The following is a 22,809-nucleotide window of genomic DNA, read 5'->3' as shown; positions in this document are numbered from 1 at the left end:
CGTTGCCGGTAGGGTAATGCTATGAAAAGGCGCGAAAATTATGTATCGCGATACGTATCGTATCGTGACCATAAAATCTCGTATCGTATCGTGACCTTAAAATCTTGATACGTATCGTATCGTGAGATTGGTGTATCGTGTCACCCCTACAACTCACAGTTTGGAGGTGATGCCCTGTATTGTTTAGATATGAATTTAATTACTTAGAGAATGTTATATTTACTTCTTTTCATTAATGACTTTTAGGTTGTCCCATCTTGCTGTCAGATGCTACTTGACTACAAACTTGTTTTCATCTATATCTGTTGATTGTTCTGCAGGCTGGTCAGATGTCTGCAACATATAACATACCTCAACATACCATTCTGCTTTAATCATCAAAAATATAATCTCATCTATCATCATCTTTGTCTCAACTTCTGAAGGTAAATATTTGGGATGTCTGATGGTAACAGCTGGAAGTATTGGAATGACCCTTTATTTGAAGTCATTTGTTTTAGGATTTGTGTAAAATGGTCACTTACAGAAATCTGTAATTTTATGTTACAATATTTCTGTGTTTTTACTCAAATCTTCAACTTCGACATGAATTTTCAACTACGTTTGAAATAGATCTTTGTAGGATATTTGAGCATAGTTCTGTAAATACTGTTGTAATTTTGAAAAGTGGTCTTATTTTTCTGCTATTAGTCTAAGTATGTGCATGAGGAATATGTGTTCAATAAAATTTCAGTATTTTCAAGTTTGAACTTAGTGTTAGGTTCAGGAAAACAATAGTTGTGTATTGGGTCCGGGTGGGACGACAATGTCTGTGTTAATGTGTGTTACTGAGAACTTCAGATATAACAGTGAACCATGTGGTTAGGCGTGCAGGCCACAGTCACTTGAAAAAGGTAAACAATCTTGGTTTGGTCACAAGACAATAATTTTGTTGATGAATGAAAAATATTAGCATTTGTTTCCAGATATTGACAATATGTTCTATTATCATAAAGTAATACCGATTGTAAGATCATTTTTAGAAAAAGTGTTCTAGTCAGTTATTTAAATTCTTAGCTATTTAAATATTCCAAGATTCTTTTATTGTACCAAGTGATGACAAAGTGTGTGTATTATTAGGACATGACTTTATATATATGAACAAAGTTGTTTGCACAATCTTGTGATATTCAGTTGTGTTGTTATTTTCCTGCCTTAAACAGGGTTGTGTTTCCATGGCAACGTGCTAGAGTTTCATGCCGGAATGGATTTACCAGTCCTCTTGTCTCGTGAGACATCTGTAACAGGCTTTTGTACGACTAAGTGCAATTTCTCTCATGTCAGTATTTAGCACAATCAGGATCTGATCTGTTATATTGTAGGTGTTTTATTATCTGTTATAAAGTCCTCTGTTTAACACTCTGCATCCTGTGTTGGCTTGTCATTGATGATCACGTAGGGGTTCCAAGCTAGGATCTGTTCTAGACACTGGTGCTTGTCCTGGACATTAGTAACACTGGGGGTTCCAGAGTAGGATCTGTCCTAGACACTGGTGCTTGTCCTGGACATTGGTAACACTAGGGGTTCCTGGGTAGGATCTGTTCCAGGTGCTAGTGCTTGTCCTGGACATTGGTAACACTGGGGATTCCAGGGAAGGATCTGTCCTAGACACTGGTGCTTGTCCTGGACATTGATAACACTAGGGGTTCCTGGGTAGGATCTGTCCTAGATGCTGGTGCTTGTCCTGGACATTGGTAACACTGGGGGTTCCAGGGTAGGATCTGTCCTAGGCACTGGTGCTTGTCTGGGACATTGGTAACACTGGGGGTTCCAGGGTAGGATCTGTCCTAGACACTGGTGCTTGTTCTGGACATTGGTAACACTGGGGGTTTACAAGGTAGATCTGTTCCAGACGCTGGTGCTTTTCTGGGACATTGGTAACACTGGGGGTTCCTGGGTAGGATCTGTTCCAGGTGCTAGTGCTTGTCTGGGACATTGGTAACACTGGGGGTTCCAGGGTAGGATCTGTCCTAGACACTGGTGCTTGCCCTGGACATTGGTAACACTGGGGGTTCCAAGGTAGGATCTGTCCTAGACACTGGTGCTTGTCTGGGACATTGGTAACACTGGGGGTTCCTTGGTAGGATGTGTCCTAGACACTGGTGCTTGTCCTGGACATTGGTAACACTGTGGGTTCCAGGGTAGGATCTGTCCTAGGCACTGGTGCTTGTCCTGGACATTGGTAACACTGGGGGTTTACAAGGTAGATCTGTTCCAGACGCTGGTGCTTGTCTGGGACATTGGTAACACTGGGGGTTCCTGGGTAGGATCTGTTCCAGGTGCTAGTGCTTGTCTGGGACATTGGTAACACTGGGGGTTCCTGGGTAGGAGCTGTTCCAGGTGCTAGTGCTTGTCCTGGACATTGGTAACACTGGGGATTCCAGGGTAGGATCTGTCCTAGACACTGGTGCTTGTCCTGGACATTGGTAACACTGGGGGTTCCAAGGTAGGATCTGTCCTAGACACTGGTGCTTGTCTGGGACATTGGTAACACTGGGGGTTCCAGGGTAGGATCTGTCCTAGACACTGGTGCTTGTCCTGGACATTGGTAACACTGGGGGTTTACAAGGTAGATCTGTTCCAGACGCTGGTGCTTGTCTGGGACATTGGTAACACTGGGGGTTCCTGGGTAGGATGTGTTCCAGGTGTTAGTGCTTGTCTGGGACATTGGTAACACTGGGGGTTCCTGGGTAGGATCTGTTCCAGGTGCTAGTGCTTGTCCTGGACATTGGTAACACTGGGGATTCAAGGGGAGGATCTGTCCTAGACACTGGTGCTTGTCCTGGACATTGATAACACTGGGGGTTCCAGGGTAGGATCTGTCCTGGATGCTGGTGCTTGTCCTGGACATTGGTAACCCTGGGGGTGTTCCAAGGTAGGATCTGTCCTAGGCACTGGTGCTTGTCTGGGACATTGGTAACACTGGGGGTTCCAGGATAGGATCTGTCCTAGACACTGGTGTTTGTCCTGGACATTGGTAACACTGGGGGTTTACAAGGTAGATCTGTTCCAGACGCTGGTGCTTTTCTGGGACATTGGTAACACTGGGGATTCAAGGGGAGGATCTGTCCTAGACACTGGTGCTTGTCCTGGACATTGGTAACACTGGGGGTTCCAGGGTAGGATCTGTCCTGGATGCTGGTGCTTGTCCTGGACATTGGTAACCCTGGGGGTGTTCCAGGGTAGGATCTGTCCTAGGCACTGGTGCTTGTCTGGGACATTGGTAACACTGGGGGTTCCAGGATAGGATCTGTCCTAGACACTGGTGTTTGTCCTGGACATTGGTAACACTGGGGGTTTACAAGGTAGATCTGTTCCAGACGCTGGTGCTTTTCTGGGACATTGGTAACACTGGGGGTTCCAAGGTAGGATCTGTCCTAGACACTGGTGCTTGCCCTAGACATTGGTAACACTGGGGGTTCCAGGATAGGATGTGTCCTAGACACTGGTGCTTGTCCTGGACATTGGTAAAACTGGGGGTTCCAAGGTAGGATCTGTCCTAGGCACTGGTGCTTGTCCTGGACATTGGTAACACTGGGGGTTCCAGGGTAGGATCTGTCCTAGACACTGGTGCTTGTCCTGGACATTGGTAACACTGGGGGTTTACAAGGTAGATGTGTTCCATGTGCTACTGCTTGTCTGGGACATTGGTAACACTGGGGGTTCCTGGGTAGGATCTGTTCCAGGTGCTAGTGCTTGTCTGGGACATTGGTAACACTGGGGGTTTCTGGGTAGGATCTGTTCCAGGTGCTAGTGCTTGTCCTGGACATTGGTAACACTGGGGATTCCAGGGAAGGATCTGTCCTAGACACTGATGCTTGTCCTGGACATTGGTAACACTGGGGGTTCCAGGGTAGGATCTGTCCTAGATGCTGGTGCTTGTCCTGGACATTGGTAACACTGGGGGTTCTAGGGTAGGATCTGTCCTAGACACTGGTGCTTGTCCTGGACATTGGTAAAACTGGGGGTTCCAAGGTAGGATCTGTCCTAGGCACTGGTGCTTGTCCTGGACATTGGTAACACTGGGGGTTCCAGGGTAGGATCTGTCCTAGACACTGGTGCTTGTCCTGGACATTGGTAACACTGGGGGTTTACAAGGTAGATGTGTTCCATGTGCTACTGCTTGTCTGGGACATTGGTAACACTGGGGGTTCCTGGGTAGGATCTGTTCCAGGTGCTAGTGCTTGTCTGGGACATTGGTAACACTGGGGGTTTCTGGGTAGGATCTGTTCCAGGTGCTAGTGCTTGTCCTGGACATTGGTAACACTGGGGATTCCAGGGAAGGATCTGTCCTAGACACTGGTGCTTGTCCTGGACATTGGTAACACTGGGGGTTCCAGGGTAGGATCTGTCCTAGATGCTGGTGCTTGTCCTGGACATTGGTAACACTGGGGGTTCTAGGGTAGGATCTGTCCTAGACACTGGTGCTTGCCCTGGACATTGGTAACACTGGGGGTTCCAAGGTAGGATCTGTCCTAGGCACTGGTGCTTGTCTAGGACATTGGTAACATTGGGGGTTCCAGGGTAGGATCTGTCCTAGACACTGGTGCTTGTCCTGGACATTGGTAACACTGGGGGTTTACAAGGTAGATCTGTTCCAGACGCTGGTGCTTGTCTGGGACATTGGTAACACTGGAAGTTCCAAGGTAGGATCTGTCCTAGACACTGGTGCTTGTCCTAGACACTGATGCTTGTCCTGGACATTGGTAACACTGGGGGTTTACAAGGTAGATCTGTTCCAGACGCTGGTGCTTGTCTGGGACATTGGTAACACTGGGGGTTCCAGGGTAGGATCTGTCCTAGACACTGGTGCTTGTCCTGGACATTGGTTACACTGGGGGTTCCAGGGTAGGATCTGTCCTAGACACTGGTGCTTGTCTGGGACATTGGTAACACTGGGGGTTCCAGGGTGGGATCTGTCCTAGACACTGGTGCTTGTCCTGGACATTGGTAACACTGGGGGTTACAAGGTAGATCTGTTCCAGGTGCTAGCGCTTGTCTGGGACATTGGTAACACTGGGGGTTCCAGGGTACGATCTGTTCCAGGTGCTAGTGCTTGTCAGGGACATTGGTAACACTGGGGGTTCCAGGGTAGGATCTGTCCTAGACACTGGTGCTTATCCTTGACATTGGTAACACTGGGGGTTCCAAGGTAGGATCTGTTCCAGGTGCTAGTGCTTGTCTGGGACATTGGTAACACTGGGGGTTCCTGGGTAGGATCTGTTCCAGACACTGGTGCTTGTCTGGGACATTGGTGCTTGTCTAAAACACAAGTGCTTGTCTGGGACATTGATAACACTGGGGATTCCAAGGTAGGATCTGTCCTAGACACTGGTGCTTGTTCTGGACATTGGTAACACTGGGGGTTTACAAGGTAGATCTGTTCCAGACGCTGGTGCTTTTCTGGGACATTGGTAACACTGGGGGTTCCTGGGTAGGATCTGTTCCAGGTGCTAGTGCTTGTCTGGGACATTGGTAACACTGGGGGTTCCAGGGTAGGATCTGTCCTAGACACTGGTGCTTGCCCTGGACATTGGTAACACTGGGGGTTCCAAGGTAGGATCTGTCCTAGACACTGGTGCTTGTCTGGGACATTGGTAACACTGGGGGTTCCTTGGTAGGATGTGTCCTAGACACTGGTGCTTGTCCTGGACATTGGTAACACTGGGGGTTCCAAGGTAGGATCTGTCCTAGGCACTGGTGCTTGTCTAGGACATTGGTAACATTGGGGGTTCCAGGGTAGGATCTGTCCTAGACACTGGTGCTTGTCCTGGACATTGGTAACACTGGGGGTTTACAAGGTAGATCTGTTCCAGACGCTGGTGCTTGTCTGGGACATTGGTAACACTGGGGGTTCCAGGGTAGGATCTGTCCTAGACACTGGTGCTTGTCCTGGACATTGGTTACACTGGGGGTTCCAGGGTAGGATCTGTCCTAGACACTGGTGCTTGTCTGGGACATTGGTAACACTGGGGGTTCCAGGGTGGGATCTGTCCTAGACACTGGTGCTTGTCCTAGACACTGATGCTTGTCCTGGACATTGGTAACACTGGGGGTTTACAAGGTAGATCTGTTCCAGACGCTGGTGCTTGTCTGGGACATTGGTAACACTGGGGGTTCCAGGGTAGGATCTGTCCTAGACACTGGTGCTTGTCCTGGACATTGGTTACACTGGGGGTTCCAGGGTAGGATCTGTCCTAGACACTGGTGCTTGTCTGGGACATTGGTAACACTGGGGGTTCCAGGGTGGGATCTGTCCTAGACACTGGTGCTTGTCCTGGACATTGGTAACACTGGGGGTTACAAGGTAGATCTGTTCCAGGTGCTAGCGCTTGTCTGGGACATTGGTAACACTGGGGGTTCCAGGGTACGATCTGTTCCAGGTGCTAGTGCATGTCAGGGACATTGGTAACACTGGGGGTTCCAGGGTAGGATCTGTCCTAGACACTGGTGCTTATCCTGGACATTGGTAACACTGGGGGTTCCAAGGTAGGATCTGTTCCAGGTGCTAGTGCTTGTCTGGGACATTGGTAACACTGGGGGTTCCTGGGTAGGATCTGTTCCAGACACTGGTGCTTGTCTGGGACATTGGTGCTTGTCTAAAACACAAGTGCTTGTCTGGGACATTGATAACACTGGGGATTCCAAGGTAGGATCTGTCCTAGACACTGGTGCTTGTACAAAACACAAGTGCTTGTCCCAGACATTTACTGCTATAATGAATCTGTTTGGTCACTGACTTGATTACTCTCCCAGTAGCAGTGATGCGGATCATTGCTCATAATATCGACCACTGGTTTGTTTGGCCAACACTTAATTATTAACGTGATACCCTGTCATAGCCTGAATAATTCCCAGTAGAACAAATTTAGTTTGATTGCCTTTCATCATGGCCAGTGCCTTTTGAACAAAGATGGGATTATATGCAGGCTGTAGTAATATAAGTCAAACCTCATTGTGTCGAACTCGCCAGGACCAGGGGAAAGTTCGACTTATCAAAGTGTTCGACAGATTCGTCAGCATATGAAATGGCAGTTGAAGACAAAAGTGTAACTTTGTACTGATTTGGGCTTTTCGGGACCCTAAAATGAGTTCGACTGAACCGGGATTTCGACACATATAGCTCGAGACATTAGGGTAAAAGTACTGATAAAAATCGAAAGAAATCGGCATGGACCGCGAGTTCGACACAAGCGAGAATTCGTCTCAACTGAGTTCGAGACATTGATGTTCGACAGTACTGACTAGCATCAAACCACAATCACTCACTGACATACTCTTACAAGGAGTGTGTGCCTAAAAGTGCTGAAGTGACGAGGATGTGAATGGCAAGCAGCGGGATGCAAGTTGCGGATCGTTGCATTCTGGCAGCCACTGTTTTGTCATGGCTAGGATCAATATATTAACACTGGTGACGATGTTACCCAGGGATGGCAAGGAGTGAGTGAGTTGTGTTTTGTGATGCCTTCCCACTGCTGTCAATATACGTCGATGACGTTGGGGGGTTTCTTATTTGCCTACCGCAGTCACAGCCGTAATATCACTGTTCAAGTGAAGCTACATAATTTCCCACATAATGAGTGAGTGGGCGAGTTCAGTTTTACGCCACTTTAGCAATATTCCAGCAATATCACGACGGAGGACACTAGAAATGGGCTTCACACGTTGTACCCATATGGGGAATCGAACCCAGGTCTTCGGAGTGACGAGCGAACGCTTCAACCACAAGGCCACCCCTCCCACGTAATGATTCACATTGACTATAAACGCACAATCTGATACTTCAAAACGCGATATATTCCATGGGCAGTACAACTATCTGAGCAGCTTAAGACTCTCATAATTGCGTACTAAATCATCGAAGTACTCATTTGTATATCTGTTTTGTTGTACGACCAACATCTATCTTGGATAGAGCTAGTTTCGGGATAGCGAGTTATTTCATGGAAATCCGTGTAACGCTAGATCCGGGGGAATACAGATTGTTAGTTTCCGAGAACGAGGAAATACGGTGCTTAATTAAAGAATTTTTATAAGGGAAAAAGGAAATGTAAAAAAACTCTTTGTACGTTCAGTTGACGACTCGTGTTATTCCGGGACAAGCCTCGGAGGGGCCGAGGCACATTATTTTTAAGGAATGGAGAGTTACGAGGATATTACCCTGCTTAAATTACATTCAAAGAACTGGGGAAATATCTGTTATCAAAATTAAATGACAAAATGAAGGCTCTAATTTGAAACTGGTACACATCGCTCCATTCCCGAAAAGTAATGGAGCGAGCAAACAATGGAATGACGTCACAAATGTAATTTAAGAAAGAGCAACATTAGTCCGGACAAGTATCATCAGTACATTTACATGTATGAACGCAACATTTACCCCTATTTCAGCTCACCTGTGCACGTTCTGCCCGTGTTTCACTGACATTAATTATTCAATAGAGCCATCTGAGTATGTGCTCGGGAATAAAGAGTGATCAGCCTGGGAACACGGCGATTGGTTTCCACCATTGCCTCCATGTGGGCAGTGAGCCCTAATTACACACAATCCCACCAAACGTTTTTTCAAACAGCAGATTTGATTGACTGAAGACAACCATTTACAAGACGTTGTTTCAAAGTATCAAAATCTCACGAGTGTGTGTCATGTTGTCCTCTAGGTTTATCCCTTCATTGTCATTGGTGCCTTTTGTGGAACTGGTGCTTTGCGTCTGTTTGGTTTTGGGTAGTCATGACCAGTTTAGGACGGTTTGGTAGCCTACTGGTTGTTGGCACTGAAGTGTTGGCGCATCAACAATTATATATTATTATATTATATGGGTATTTATATAGCGCTATAGTCATGCTCAAACGTCGTCATATGAGCGAAATATTCTCAAGTATGACGTTAAACACAATTTCACCTCACCTCACCTCACCTCCATGCTCAAAGCGCTTTGTTTTCCCCTCGATCATTGGATGTCAATCTCAACAGCACATCGTATGTTTCAATCTCAACTCCCTGGGGATCATACAACTCTTGAAGCCACTAGGCGCACTAAGTTAAAGTGGCTTTCCCCATCCTTTCGCGGTATACATCAACAATACATCACCTAGTCCGCTTTTGAGCCAAACGGACATAGGTACAGTGCGTGAAGCCTATTTCCCGTATCCCTCGCCTTGAATTTGCTCATGGTAATAGTTACGCAAAACCATACCAGTCCTCTCGGTTCAAGTGTGAATGATCATCATGACAATTGAGTTACCTGGCAAAGTACTGACTGACTGAGTTTGGTTTTACGCCGCTTTTAGCAATATTCCAGCAATATCACGGTGGGGACACCAAAAATGGGCTTCACTCAACCAATATGTCGAACCGGTCTTCGGCGTGACGAGCCAGTGCTTAAAGGGCGGTGGGGTCGTCATAGTGGTTAAAGCGTTCGCTCGTCACACCGAAGGCCCGGGTTCCATTGCCCATGTGTGAAGACCATTTCTGGTGTCCCCGCCGTGATATTGCTGAAATATTGCTCAAAGCGGCGTAACATCATACATACTCACGTTAAAATGAATGAAACGTGCTGGACCTGCCAATTTGCTCGGGAGTAGCCTCCCTTTAAGTCCTTGTCAATCACATCTACACGTCGGGTAAAACCAATCCTTACATCGACAGTGCTACAATGGAAACAATTCACATCGCTTTGATCCTTCTGTCAGATCACTTCAATTATCTGATGAATAAGTGATGAATGTCATGCGATAACTGTCTAAACGACCGGGCACCCACGTGTTCAGCTGCTGGCGCGTGGAGTGCTGTCAGTAGCGTCATGCACTGATAGCCTCGTTATGGGCATGTGGTCACATGAGTCAATACTTTACTGCACATTCTATTCACGGACCTTGGTCATTTATTCATTTATCGCAGTGGTCATTGATCATTGACGAATACTGCAGAACCGAGAATTGTGTGTGGCAACAATTACAGCAAAAGTAGATGAAGTAATACAGGTATATAGACGTTTCAAGGTAAGTACATATGTATATTTACGTAAAGATTCAGATTTGAAAATATGCACTACTGTGTAATATGCGCTCTGTATTGTCCAGATGGCACGGACATGACAGTGAAATTTCTTCCTTTGATTGCACGGAGAAGACAGACTGACTGACTGAGTTTGGTTTTACGCCGCTTTTAGCAATATTCCAGCAACATCACGGCGGGGGAAACCAGAAATGGGCTTCACACATTGTACCCATGTGGGGATTCGAACCCGGGTCTTCGGCGTGACGAGCCAACGCTTTAACCACTAGGCTACCCCACCGCCCCTTCAGTGAATGGAAGTCATTGAATCTGTATCTATTTTTGATTTCATCGCCACACTCCCGAATATCCCATTTTTACGGCTGCCTGCTAATAATCGAGTCCAGACTAGTCAATCAAGTGATTGATATCATGAACGATTCACCACACCGTGGTACGAAGATATGGCACCATCCACGTCACAGAACCAGACCAACCTGATTAAACAATCGTGGTTGTTTGTTTGTTGTTTAACGCCTCACTCAGCAATATTCCAGCTATATGACGTCAGTCTGTTAATTATACAATCTAGCCCAGACATTCCGGTCATCAACATCATGAGCATCGATCTGCACAGTTTGGAACCGATGACATGTGTCAATCAAGTCAGTGAGCCTGACCACCCGATCCCGTTAGTTGCCTCTTACGACAAGCATGGGTTACTGAAGATCAATTGTAACCCGGATCAGTAATGGGGAGGAAGGTGTGGGGAGATATAGGAGGGCATGATTTTCCGTCGCCACTGATTTAATGTATTCTCACATCGTGATTACCAGATCAAAATAGAAAACTAAAAGTAGATTATTTCTAAATCCTGTTTCGCAGCACACACATTGTATGGTTGAAAGTGTTGGCCAACTGATGGTGGGGGTGAGCAAAATTCTTCTTGTGTTTTCAACGTCGTCAACGTGTACCATGAAGCGTGGTTATCTCGTCGTCGATGACGCATTGATGATAAGCAACATTTTATTGGTGAATGCTTGGTGGAACTGTGACATCTTGAATTGCAAAAAGAATATGATCGTTGTCACATAATCAAGAGAGCATGACATCACGATTCTGCAGTCAGAAGTAAATCTAACGATATGATGATATATACTTTCTTCAACGATAAGGGGCAGTGGAGTAGCCTAGTGGTTAAAGCGTTCACGCATCACGTCAAAGGCCCAGGTTCGATTCCCCACATGGGTACAACGTGTAAAGCCCATTTCTGGTGTCCCCCGCCGTGATATTGCTGGAATACTGCTAAAAGCGGCGTAAAACCATACTCACTCACTCTTCAGCGATAAGCCTGTTACACTAAGGAATCAATCTGCTTTGCCTTATATGTAATTGCCATTTTTCACAAGTGAGATTATACCTGTTGTTGTTCATTATTACGTTACAGGACACATAGCATAGTGGTTGTTTACACCTACACCGGAACTGTAAACAAAGTTTAAAAACAAGAAAAGTGGAGGAGAGAGAAGCTATTAACATTCACTTAAACTTCCCTACGACAAACTCATCTACAACTTCACATCACAACTCTAACTTGACTTGATCTTTGTCAAAAACACGTGTTTCAAAATGACGGCGAAAACCGTTGTGCGATATTTGCTCTCTTTGCTTCTGTGGTGGATGTCGTCTGCTCAAGAAGCAGACGACCTGAAACGCCTGTTCGACGATAAGATCTGGTCACATAACCCCTACATCCGCCCGGTTCTCAACCAGACTGACCAGATCAACGTCACCGTTCAACTCCACATCGTCGCAATCACCAACTTTGACGAGGTGTCGGAAAATCTGTCGTTCACGGCGTGGCTGGACATCCTGTGGCACGACCCGTTCCTGACGTGGGACCCGATGCAGTATGGCGGTACTATGTCGATCCATCCGCCTGCAAACCAAATCTGGCGGCCCAATGTCGCCGTCGCCAATACGATGTCAACATTCAACCCAGTCACAGATAGTACGAATCTTGTACATGTGTTTTCAAACGGAACCGTCAGGTGGAAACCTGGGGCCAATTTTGACGTGTACTGTGAAATAGATACAAGTGCATTTCCCTTTGACACCCAGGAGTGTAGGGTGGAGCTTCTACTCTGGGACTACATTCTTGCGGCCGTGAATCTCCTCCCTATGGCGTCTACGGTGGGCGTTAGCAGTTTCAGGGCTAACGGGAAATGGGAGTTAGTCTCGACAGACGTCTCCAAGGAGATCCGGTACTCAGACACGTCAAGCAAGCCTGCTGTTGTGATGAAGCTGACGTTGAAAAGACGTCCCAAATTCGTCCTCAACAACATCATCTTACCCATAGGTATGCTTCTCGTTGTTTGTCACACCAAGTGGTACACGTCTGAGATCTGCTTTTCCGTGAAGATCAGAGTTTGAATTGATCTTAAAAATACTCATGCTTGTCGTAAGAGGCGACTAACGGGATCAGGTGGTCAGGCTCACTGACTTGGTTGACACATGTCATCGGTTCCCAATTGCGTAGATCGATGCTCATCATGTTGATCTCTGGATTGTCTGGTCCAGATTCGATTATTCACAGACTGCCGCCATATAGCTGGAATATTGCTAACTGTGGCGGTAAACCACAACTAAACTAAACCAAACTAAGATCTGCTTCACTTTCGGGTTTTATGGTTTTAACTACATGGTACATAAACTATGTTGTTACTGAAAATAATACCCTACCTGCACGATAGGTAGCTGTCTTTGCGTCTCTTTCTGTCTCTCTCTCTCTTTGTCTCTCTGTGTCTGTCTCTCTCTCTGTCACCCTGTGTCTCTTTCTGTCACTCTCTGTGTCTGCGTCTCTTTCTGTCTGTCTCTGTGTCTGTCTCTTTCTGTCACTCTGTCTCTTTCTGTCACTGTCTCTTCTCTGTCTGTCTGTCTTTTGTCTGTCTCTGTCTCTTTCTGTCACTGTCTCTCTTTCTTCACTCTCTCTGTCACTGTCTCTTTCTGTCTCTGTCTCTCTGTCACTGTCTCTTTCTGTCTTTCTGTCTCTTTCTGTCACTGTCTCTTTCTGTCATTCTCTCTGTCTTTCCTGTCTGTCTCTTTCATTCGTCTGTCCCTCTGTCTCTTCTGTCACTACTTTCTGTCTCTTTCTGTCACTCTGTGTCTTTTTCTGTCTCTTTCTCACTGTCATCTTTCTGTCATCTGTGTCTCTCTCTGTCTCTCTCTTTCTGTCACTCTCTGTCTCTCTTTCTGTCACTCACTGTGTCTCTTTCTGTCGCTTTCTGTCCTCTCTCTGCGTGTCTCTTTCTGTCACTGTCTCTTTCTGTCCTCTGTCTCTTCTGTCACTGTCTCTTTCTGTCATGTCTCTGTCTCTCTCTGTGTCTGTGTGTCTCTGTCTCTCTTTCTGTCACTCTGTCTGTCTCTGTCTCTGTCTGTATGTCGCTCTCTGTCTCTTTCTGTCACTCTCTGTCTCTTTCTGTCACTGTGTCTGTCTGTCTCTCTTTCTCTGTCACTCTCTGTCTCTTTCTGTCACTCTCTGTGTCTGCGTGTCTCTTTCTGTCTGTCACTCTCTGTCTCTTTCTGTCACTGTCTCTTTCTGTCTTTCTTTCACTCTGTCACTTTCTGTCTCTCTGTCTCTCACTTTCTCTGTCACTCTGTCTCTTTCTGTCACTCTCTGCGTGTCTCGTTCTGTCTGTCGCTCTGTCTCTTTCTGTCTGTCTCTCTTTGTCTCTTTTTGTCTGTCGCTCTGTCACTTTTATGTCACTGTCTCTTTCTGTCTCTGTGTGTCTGTCTCTCTCTCTGTCTCCCTCTCTCTGTCTCTCTCTGTCTCTGTCTCTGTCTGTGTGTGTGTGTGTGTGTGTGTGTGTGTGTGTGTGTGTGTGTGTGTGTGTGTGCGTGTGTGTGTGTGTGTGTGTGTGTGTGTGTGTGTGTGTGTGTGTGTGTGTGTGTGTGTGTGTGACACACTCTCTGTCTCTCACATTGAAACTCACTCATCACCATACATTGTGTCGATCACCATTCCCTTCCAGCCCTCCTCGCCATCCTCAACTCATGCGTGTTCCTCATCCCCGCTGACTCCGGGGAGAAGATCGGCTTTGCCGTCACCATCCTCCTGGCGTATGGCGTCCTCATGTCCTACATCACCAACATGCTCCCAAAGACGTCCAAAACCACATCCAGTCTCTCCATCATCTTGATCGCCAGCCTCGTTGTCAGCTCCACCTTCGTCGGTTTGACGATTATGATAACGAGGCTGTACAAGAAAGCCGAAACCGGAGTTCCGGTAATTGTCGCGAATGTGACCAGACTTACTGAACAAATTCTTTGTCGTGGAAAGAAAAATGAACGCCAGTCATTAAAATCAGTCAGCCGTTCCGATAACCAGAAAAACAATGACAGTATTGATAAGACCGTTGAATCGAATTGCATGTCATTGTCTTGTGATTTTTGCAAGGATGGCAGACGTTGCCATGGTGATAATGCAATGACCTGGAAACGAGTCAGCAAATGTTTAGATATGACCTTGTTTCTGCTATTCTTCCCCGCCCTGCTAGTGGCTACAGTTGCCTTGATGGTTAAGGGTTTCTTTTCCTGAGGACACCGAGGCTCATTGACTTGGATGACACATGTCCATTTGCGTAGATCGATGCTCATGCTATTGATCACTGGATTGTCTGGTCCATACTCGATAATTTACAGACCGCCGGAATATAGCTGGAATATTGCGGATTGAGGCGTAAAATTAAACTCACTCACTCCAAGATCGGCGTTAAACAACAAACAAACAAACAAAACACACAAACTATGGCAGTGGAGCGACGTCCTTGTGTTGCCAGATGGTCCGGTTGTATTAGAGGCGGCAGCAGCAGTGAAGACGTGTACATGTGATAGTGCCGTTTGTTTCAGTTTCGACTCAACACCTGATTAGACCTGCACTTTGCCTCGTGTCACTTGAACAAGGCTCATAAACATATATGATGGCAAATGGGTGCAGATCTTTGTTCTACCAGAAAGTGAGTGAGTTTGGTTTTACGCCGCACTCAGCAATATTCCAGCTATATGGCGGCGATCTAAAATAATCGAGTCTGGACCAGACAATTCAGTGATCAACAACATAAGCATCAATCTACGCAATTGGGAACCAATGACATGTGTCTTTACCAGAAAGAAGATATAATACCCTACATTATCGAGGATGAGTAACGTAACGTAACGTATTACTGGCAATATTAGTGCCTGTAGGCTCCTTGGTAGATTTAAGAACACGTAATCCCGCTAAGGGCTTATCAAGACATAGCTGTATGGCGGCGGTCTGTAAATAATCGAGTCTGGAACAGACAAACAATCTAGGCCTGAGGAACCATGGAGGGCTCAGTCGCTTAAACCGCTACAATTCGCGGTGTGCCATTAGCCGACACAGAAACTTTAAATCATATAACAGCAACACTGTCCACTGCGGCGTAAAACATAACTCAGTGCAGCGTTTTACACCGCTTTTAACAATATCACGGCGGTGGCCTGGAATAACTCACTCACTCACTCACTCACTGTATGTTTGTGAGTTTATTGTTGTTAATGAACTTTTTTCCTGAAATTAAAACTCTCAAAAACAGAATATTACTTTCACCGCAGATATGTTGTTGTTTTTCAGCATATTAGAAGCTACGACAGTAGAGCTGTATTACAAAGTGTCTCTGGCATAACAACTACTACTACTCCTACTCTATTTCATACTATATACTTCTATTTTACGTACGTAGACAATATTTGAACTATATGTGAAGTAAAACATGACCTACTCGTATATATCTGCAAAATCCAGGAAGATTGAAAACGCTGACACATATACATGTGATATTTCCCCGAGTATGGCGAAATCTACTATAGCGTCCTCAGAAGCACAGGCCCTAGTGTTTTTGCGAGGATTTAAGATTCTTAAAAAGTATATAAGAAATTGAGATGACCCCCGACTCGAAATACTTCACAGTACAATAAATCACGATGTATTGCACTGTGAAGTATTTCCAGTCTGGGGTCATCTAAAAAAATAAATTAAAATATTTATTTTTTTATCTTTAATCTTCGCAAAGACACGAGGGCCTGTGCTTCTGAGAACGCTATAGTAGATTTCGCCATTCTCGGAAAAGTGTTTGAGCCACTTCCTGCAGACTGGCTACACGATTGTCCAGCTTGCCCTTTGTGTGTTCCAGTGGGTTCAAACCTGGACTCTGGTGAGGCAAGCGATGGTCAAGCGTCTGTCGAAACTGCAGTGGTTTCATGTTATGGAGCGCGAGTTTGCCCTTACGCTGCTTTTAGCCATATTTCAGCAACATCACGGCGGGGAACACCAGATATGGGCTTCACACATTGTACCCATGTGGGGAATCGAACCCTGGTCGTCAGCGTGACGAGCGAACGCCTTAACCACTAGGCTACCCCACCATCCTGTTATCGTCCAGGTGGCCGAGTATGGTAGTCAGATGATGGTTTTCTAAATTTGTTCGTACGATTGAATTCGGGATTTGGCGCCTGGTACTGTCACTTTTCCGATTCCAGGGCAATAGGCACATCCGTCACTCACACATCGTACAGGCTACCCAGACCATAATTGATCCTCCGCCATATTGGATACTGTCTTGCTGTCACGGGTCATGGGACAGGCTACCCACACCATAATTGATCCTCCGCCATATAGGATACTGTCTTGCTGTCACGGGTCATGGGACAGGCTACCCACACCATAATTGATCCTCCGCCATATAGGATACTGTCTTGCTGTCACGGGTCATGGGACAGGCTACCCACACCATAATTGATCATCTGCCATATAGGATACTGTCTTGCTGTCACGGGTCACGGGACAGGCGCTGACCCAAACCATAATGATCTTCCGCCATATAGGACAGATACTGTCTTGCTGTCACGGATCATGGGACAGGCTACCCACACCGTAATTGATCCTCCGCCATATGGGATACTGTCTTGCTGTCACGGGTCATGGGACAGGCTACCCACACCATAATTGATCCTCCGCCATATCGGATACTGTCTTGCTGTCACGGGTCATGGGACAGGCTACCCACACCATAATTGATCCTCCGCCATATAGGATACTGTCTTGCTGTCACGGGTCATGGGACAGGCTACCCACACCATAATTGATCCTCCGCCATATAGGATACTGTCTTGCTGTCACGGGTCATGGGACAGGCTACCCACACCATAATTGATCCTCCGCCATATAGGATACTGTCTTGCTGTCACGGGTCATGGGACAGGCTACCCACACCATAATTGATCCTCCGCCATATAGGATACTGTCTTGCTGTCACGGATCATGGGACAGGCTACCCACACCATAATTGATCCTCCGCCATATAGGATACTGTCTTGCTGTCACGGGTCATGGGACAGGCTACCCACACCATAATTGATCCTCTGCCATATAGGATACTGTCTTGCTGTCACGGGTCATGGGACAGGCTACCCACACCATAATTGATCCTCTGCCATATAGGATACTGTCTTGCTGTCACGGGTCATGGGGCAGACAACCACGCCTTGGCTGATCCCCCTCCAAAGGAGACCGTCTTGCAGTCATGGGACAGACAACCACGCCTTGGCTGATCCTCCTCCAAAAGAGACAGTCTTGCAGCCATGGGACAGACAACCACACCATGACTGATCCTCCTCCAAAGGAGACAGTCTGGCAGTCATGGGACAGACAGCCGCGCCTTGGCTGATCCTCCTCCAAAGGGAACCGTCTTGCAGCCATTAGACAGACAACCACACCATGACTGATCCTCCTCCAAAGGAGACAGTCTGGCAGTCATGGGACAGACAACCACACCATGACTGATCCTCCTCCAAAGGAGACAGTCTGGCAGTCATGGGACAGACAACCACACCTTGACTGATCCTCCTCCAAAGGGAACCGTCTTGCAGTCATGGGACAGACAACCACACCATGACTGATCCTCCTCCAAAGGAGACAGTCTGGCAGTCATGGGACAGACAACCACACCATGACTGATCCTCCCCCAAAGGAGACAGTCTGGCAGTCATGGGACAGACAACCACGCCTTGGCTGATCCTCCTCCAAAGGAGACAGTCTGGCAGCCATGGGACAGACAACCACACCATGACTGATCCTCCTCCAAAGGGAACCGTCTTGCAGTCATGGGACAGACAACCACACCATGACTGATCCTCCCCCAAAGGAGACAGTCTGGCAGTCATGGGACAGACAACCACACCATGACTGATCCTCCCCCAAAGGAGACAGTCTGGCAATCATGGGACAAGCAACCAACACCTTGGCTGATCCTCCTCCGTTGATAAAGCTAATATGTTAAATATTTTGAATCTATATCTAATTTAATTGGTACAGATACCACTTGTTTGCCACTGTTTGTCAACCATACCGATGTGGTATTAGCAAGCATTAAAATCGAAATTAATGAGGTTTCAGATAACAATGAATACTATTATATGGTCTTTTTCGATGTATCAAAGGTTTTTGATAGAGTTTGGCACAAAGGACAATGGAGTGCGTGGAAAGCTCCTTGATTCTTATGGGACAGACAACCACACCTTGACTGATCCTCCTCCAAAAGAAACCGTCTGGCAGTCATGGGACAGACAACCACACCTTGACTGATCCTCCTCCAGAGGAGGCCGTCTGGCAGTCATGGGACAGACAACCACGCCTTGGCTGATCCTCCTCCAAAGGAGGCCGTCTGGCAGTCATGGGACAGACAACCACGCCATGACTGATCCTCCTCCAGAGGAGGCCGTCTGGCAGTCATGGGACAGACAACCACGCCATGACTGATCCTCCACCAGAGGAGGCCGTCTGGCAGTCATGGGACAGACAACCACGCCATGACTGATCCTCCACCAGAGGAGGCCGTCTGGCAGTCATGGGACAGACAACCACGCCATGACTGATCCTCCACCAGAGGAGGCCGTCTGGCAGTCATGGGACAGACAACCACGCCATGACTGATCCTCCACCAGAGGAGGCCGTCTGGCAGTCATGGGACAGACAACCACGCCATGACTGATCCTCCACCAGAGGAGGCTGTCTGGCAGTCATGGGACAGACAACCACGCCATGACTGATCCTCCTCCAGAGGAGGCCGTCTGGCAGGCATGGGATAGACAACCACGCCATGACTGATCCTCCACCAGTCATGTTCCTGCAGTCACGTGGAGGGGTCGCTTAACACTTTTCACGCTTTATAGAAACATAACCTTTTTGTCCGTATAGGAGTAAATTCCATTGTCGGTAATTTTCCTGATCGTACAACGATCATAAGGAACGGTACAATATTTCCTTTCCTGATACTTATCGCGAACTTGTTCTAATATTTCCTGACCTCGTGTTTCCCGGTGTTCTGCCCCTACAAGGAAGATAATATATCACAGGCAAGGACATAAAAGGTTTACCTTATTTGTACAATACCATACATGAATCGAAAACCGTTAATATTAAATATAATAAATTTCGAACCGGTAAGACTTCCGCTCCTATCCCCCTTAAATTTTAACGATGAGGAAACATTTCTTTGAGTGGCACTTATAGAAGTTGGATATGTCTTTTAGTATGTTCAAATATAATGGAAGAAACATGTTAAAGTCGTCCTTATCAGATGAGGAATATATATTCAGGTGATAGGATTTGACCAGAATGAAATTTAAGGGGGGATACGGGCGGAAGTCTTTCCATTTTGTTGTCTGTTGCGCAACCCTATTTGCGCTACAGTTTGCCTGTGGTGCAACGTTGCCCCATACCGCGATGTAAGGTGGAGTATTTAAAACGTGTATGAATTCTGACTTGATCTCGTCACTATATGGCTGGAATAATGCCCATGTGACCTCAAACCCAACTCTGTAACGTGGACACGAAGAAAAACTACACGTGAAGACCTGTCTTTGTTTATAAATCCCCTAATGCGGAGAGCCTTCAGTTCGTCCCGGGAAATCGAACGGAGCGAATGAGTTAGAATGACTGTACGCCGCTTTTATCAATATCACAGGGGCGGTGGGGGTAGCCTAGTTGTTAATGCGTTCGCTCGTCACGCTGAACACCCGGGTTCGATTCCCCATATGTGTACAATGTGTGAAGCCCATTTCTGGTGTCCCCCGCCGTGGTATTACTGGAATATTGCTAACAGCGGCGTAAAACTAAACTCACTCTCTCAGTATCACAGCAGGGCCACCATAAATCGGTTTCTCTGCAGTATACGTAAGTGTCAACATTAGGAAGCATATAAAAAGGAAATATATTCAGAAGCATTTAATGAGACGGTGAAGGAAAATATAACCCCCCGCACACCCTCAAAGCAGGGTATTAATCTGTATAACACGCAGAGTCCATTCGGTATTAAAACTTAGTTGAGCTCTTCTTAAATAAATAAGGATATGTGTCTATCGCGTATACATGAAACCTGAATGGTCAGTTATTGGGATGTGCTTGTCGGCGTCACGATGAAGCAAATATAGAACTGTATATAAAGACACCACTCTAACACCCTCTGGCTGTCAAATTCGTGAATTATATCAAATATTTGAATACACGGGGAACTTCAATGAAGGTCTTACCACTGAAGATCCGGGTTAGCTTTATTGGCGAAGAATACACGATATTTACGGGAACAGAATGGCGGTTTAATGAACCGGATAATCGAGGGTATGGGTTAACCCGAAATGAAAATTAACAACTTGCTTCACTTTGAGAGTCTTTATGTATTTCCATAAAATATCATTGTTATATTTAGAAGATAAAGCTACTCTGTTTTCAATTTTGCGGTCCTTTATCGTTGATTTAAGACCGCTAAATGTAATTTAAAAACCGAACACATATTTGCCGTCTGCATATTGGTACGAGTGGATCCACAATACGGTCTCCGTGCATAACAAAGAGAGATCACACAACGATTTACAAACATTTTAATTCCAGCAGACTAACTATATTTACAATAGGTACAATAATAAAAAATGAGTATTAATGACAAAGGTAAAAAAATCTTACTTCTTGATCAAATCATCTTCCATGTCCCTGAAAGATCCACTGAATATATATGGTTTGAAAGTTATCTAAATAATAGAAAACAGTTTACAGTAATAAATGGGTATAAGTCAAATGTTAAATCAATTGAAGCTGGCGTCCCTCAGGGATCAGTCCTAGGACCTTTACTCTTTTTGGTTTATATCAGTGATATTGTTGAAGATATACAGAGTAATATTAAATTATTTGCCGATGATACATCCTTATATGTGATAATTGATGACCCTATGGTATCTTCCAATATGTTAAACGATGATTTAGAAATGATAGCTAAATGTGCCCAAACATGGAAAGTAAACTTTAATCCCAATAAAACTGAATCTATCATTTTTTCTAGAAAGGAAACAGTAACATCAATGCCAGATCTTATAATGAATGATATACCGATAAAGTCTGTTGACACTCATAAACATCGGGGGCTGACTTTACAAAGTGATGGCCACTGGAATATACATATAGATGATATTATTTCTAAAGTCAGTCCTATGATCAATTGTTTAAGAAGTCTGAAATACCGCCTTCAGAAGAAAACCCTCCAAAACCCTCTTTAGTTTATTTGTTTTACCACTTTTTGACTATTGTGATTATATTTGGAACAACTGTACACAAACTCAAGAGTTATTGTTGGAAAAACTTCACTTAGATGCTTTAAGAACTATATGTGGAACAGTTAGAGGAGTTTGTCATTCCAAATCTACCATGAAACTGTTTTTTCATCATTAAGGGAACGTCGTAAAAATCACCAAATGTATGTATTTCATAAAATGTTCCATAATAAAACTCCAAAGTATTTATCAGATCTAATTCCACTAAACATATCCTCTGTATCCAAATATGGATCTAGATCTAGTAATATGCTTCAAGTACCATTATGTCGTACGGAAACATATAAAAAAAATGTTTTAACATCCTCTGTGATGGAGTAGAACAAATTAGATAATGGTATAAGAAACATAGATTCCGTTGCCATGTTCAAGAAACACTTTGATCGAACTGTCTCATCCAACATACATCATGTCTTCAGAAACACTGGTAATAGATTTAATCAAATAATTCATTGTAAGTTAAGACTTGGCTGTAGTGACTTAAACGCACATAAATTTCCGTTTTCTTCAAAATACGTCTACTTGCACTTGTGGCCATCATTATGAAGATGACATTCATTTTCTATTTATCTGTCCAAATTTTAATACAATTCGATCGAAGTGTTTCTATTACATAAATGGTTTTAATATTCAATCTGTACTATGTGGAAGTTACTCATATTCTGACGAAATCAATGAAAATATTGTAAAATCTGTACATGACTATTTTACCTTAACAAAACGATTTTTTACCTAATTGATTAATTATGCTATTGTCTTTTTCATTAAGTCTTTCACTCCTCAAATGGTGTGTTCTCTTGTCTGTACTGATGAATGTATGTAAAATGTTTCCCATCGCATTGTATTCGGAGAGGTATTTTTATAGGCTTATAGCCTGTTTACCAATCCGTTCATTTAATAATGAATAAATATTGTTTAAATCATATCAACACATAAATCCATCATACGAAATGTAAAGCACACAGTATAATCTGTATTCCCCGCCGACATGGCTCATCCCTTAATCCACAGGCAAATTGTAGCGCAAATAGGGGTGCGCAACAAAGAGAAAATTACCAGTCTTTCCATACGCGAGCCATTCTTTTGGGAAGACT

General features: G+C 45.3%; 1 protein-coding gene across 1 annotated transcript; it reads left to right on the top strand.

Annotated features, from left to right (window-relative positions):
• The first annotated feature begins 11,665 nt into the window (after positions 1–11,665).
• LOC124282206 (acetylcholine receptor subunit alpha-type acr-16-like) lies at positions 11,666–18,872 on the top strand. Its single transcript, XM_046718164.1, has 4 exons — positions 11,666–12,395; positions 14,068–14,321; positions 16,249–16,331; positions 18,710–18,872. Exons 1-4 carry the CDS (start codon positions 11,666–11,668, stop codon positions 18,870–18,872), a joined length of 1,230 nt encoding a protein of 409 aa, XP_046574120.1.
• Positions 18,873–22,809: the final 3,937 nt, after the last annotated feature.

Source organism: Haliotis rubra, unplaced genomic scaffold, assembly GCF_003918875.1.
Source record: "Haliotis rubra isolate DU_JTF1 unplaced genomic scaffold, ASM391887v1 Scf296, whole genome shotgun sequence".
Classification (NCBI taxonomy): domain Eukaryota; kingdom Metazoa; phylum Mollusca; class Gastropoda; order Lepetellida; family Haliotidae; genus Haliotis; species Haliotis rubra.
The sequence above is the reverse complement of the archived record's forward strand: the minus strand, read 5'-3'. Positions and strand labels throughout refer to the sequence as shown.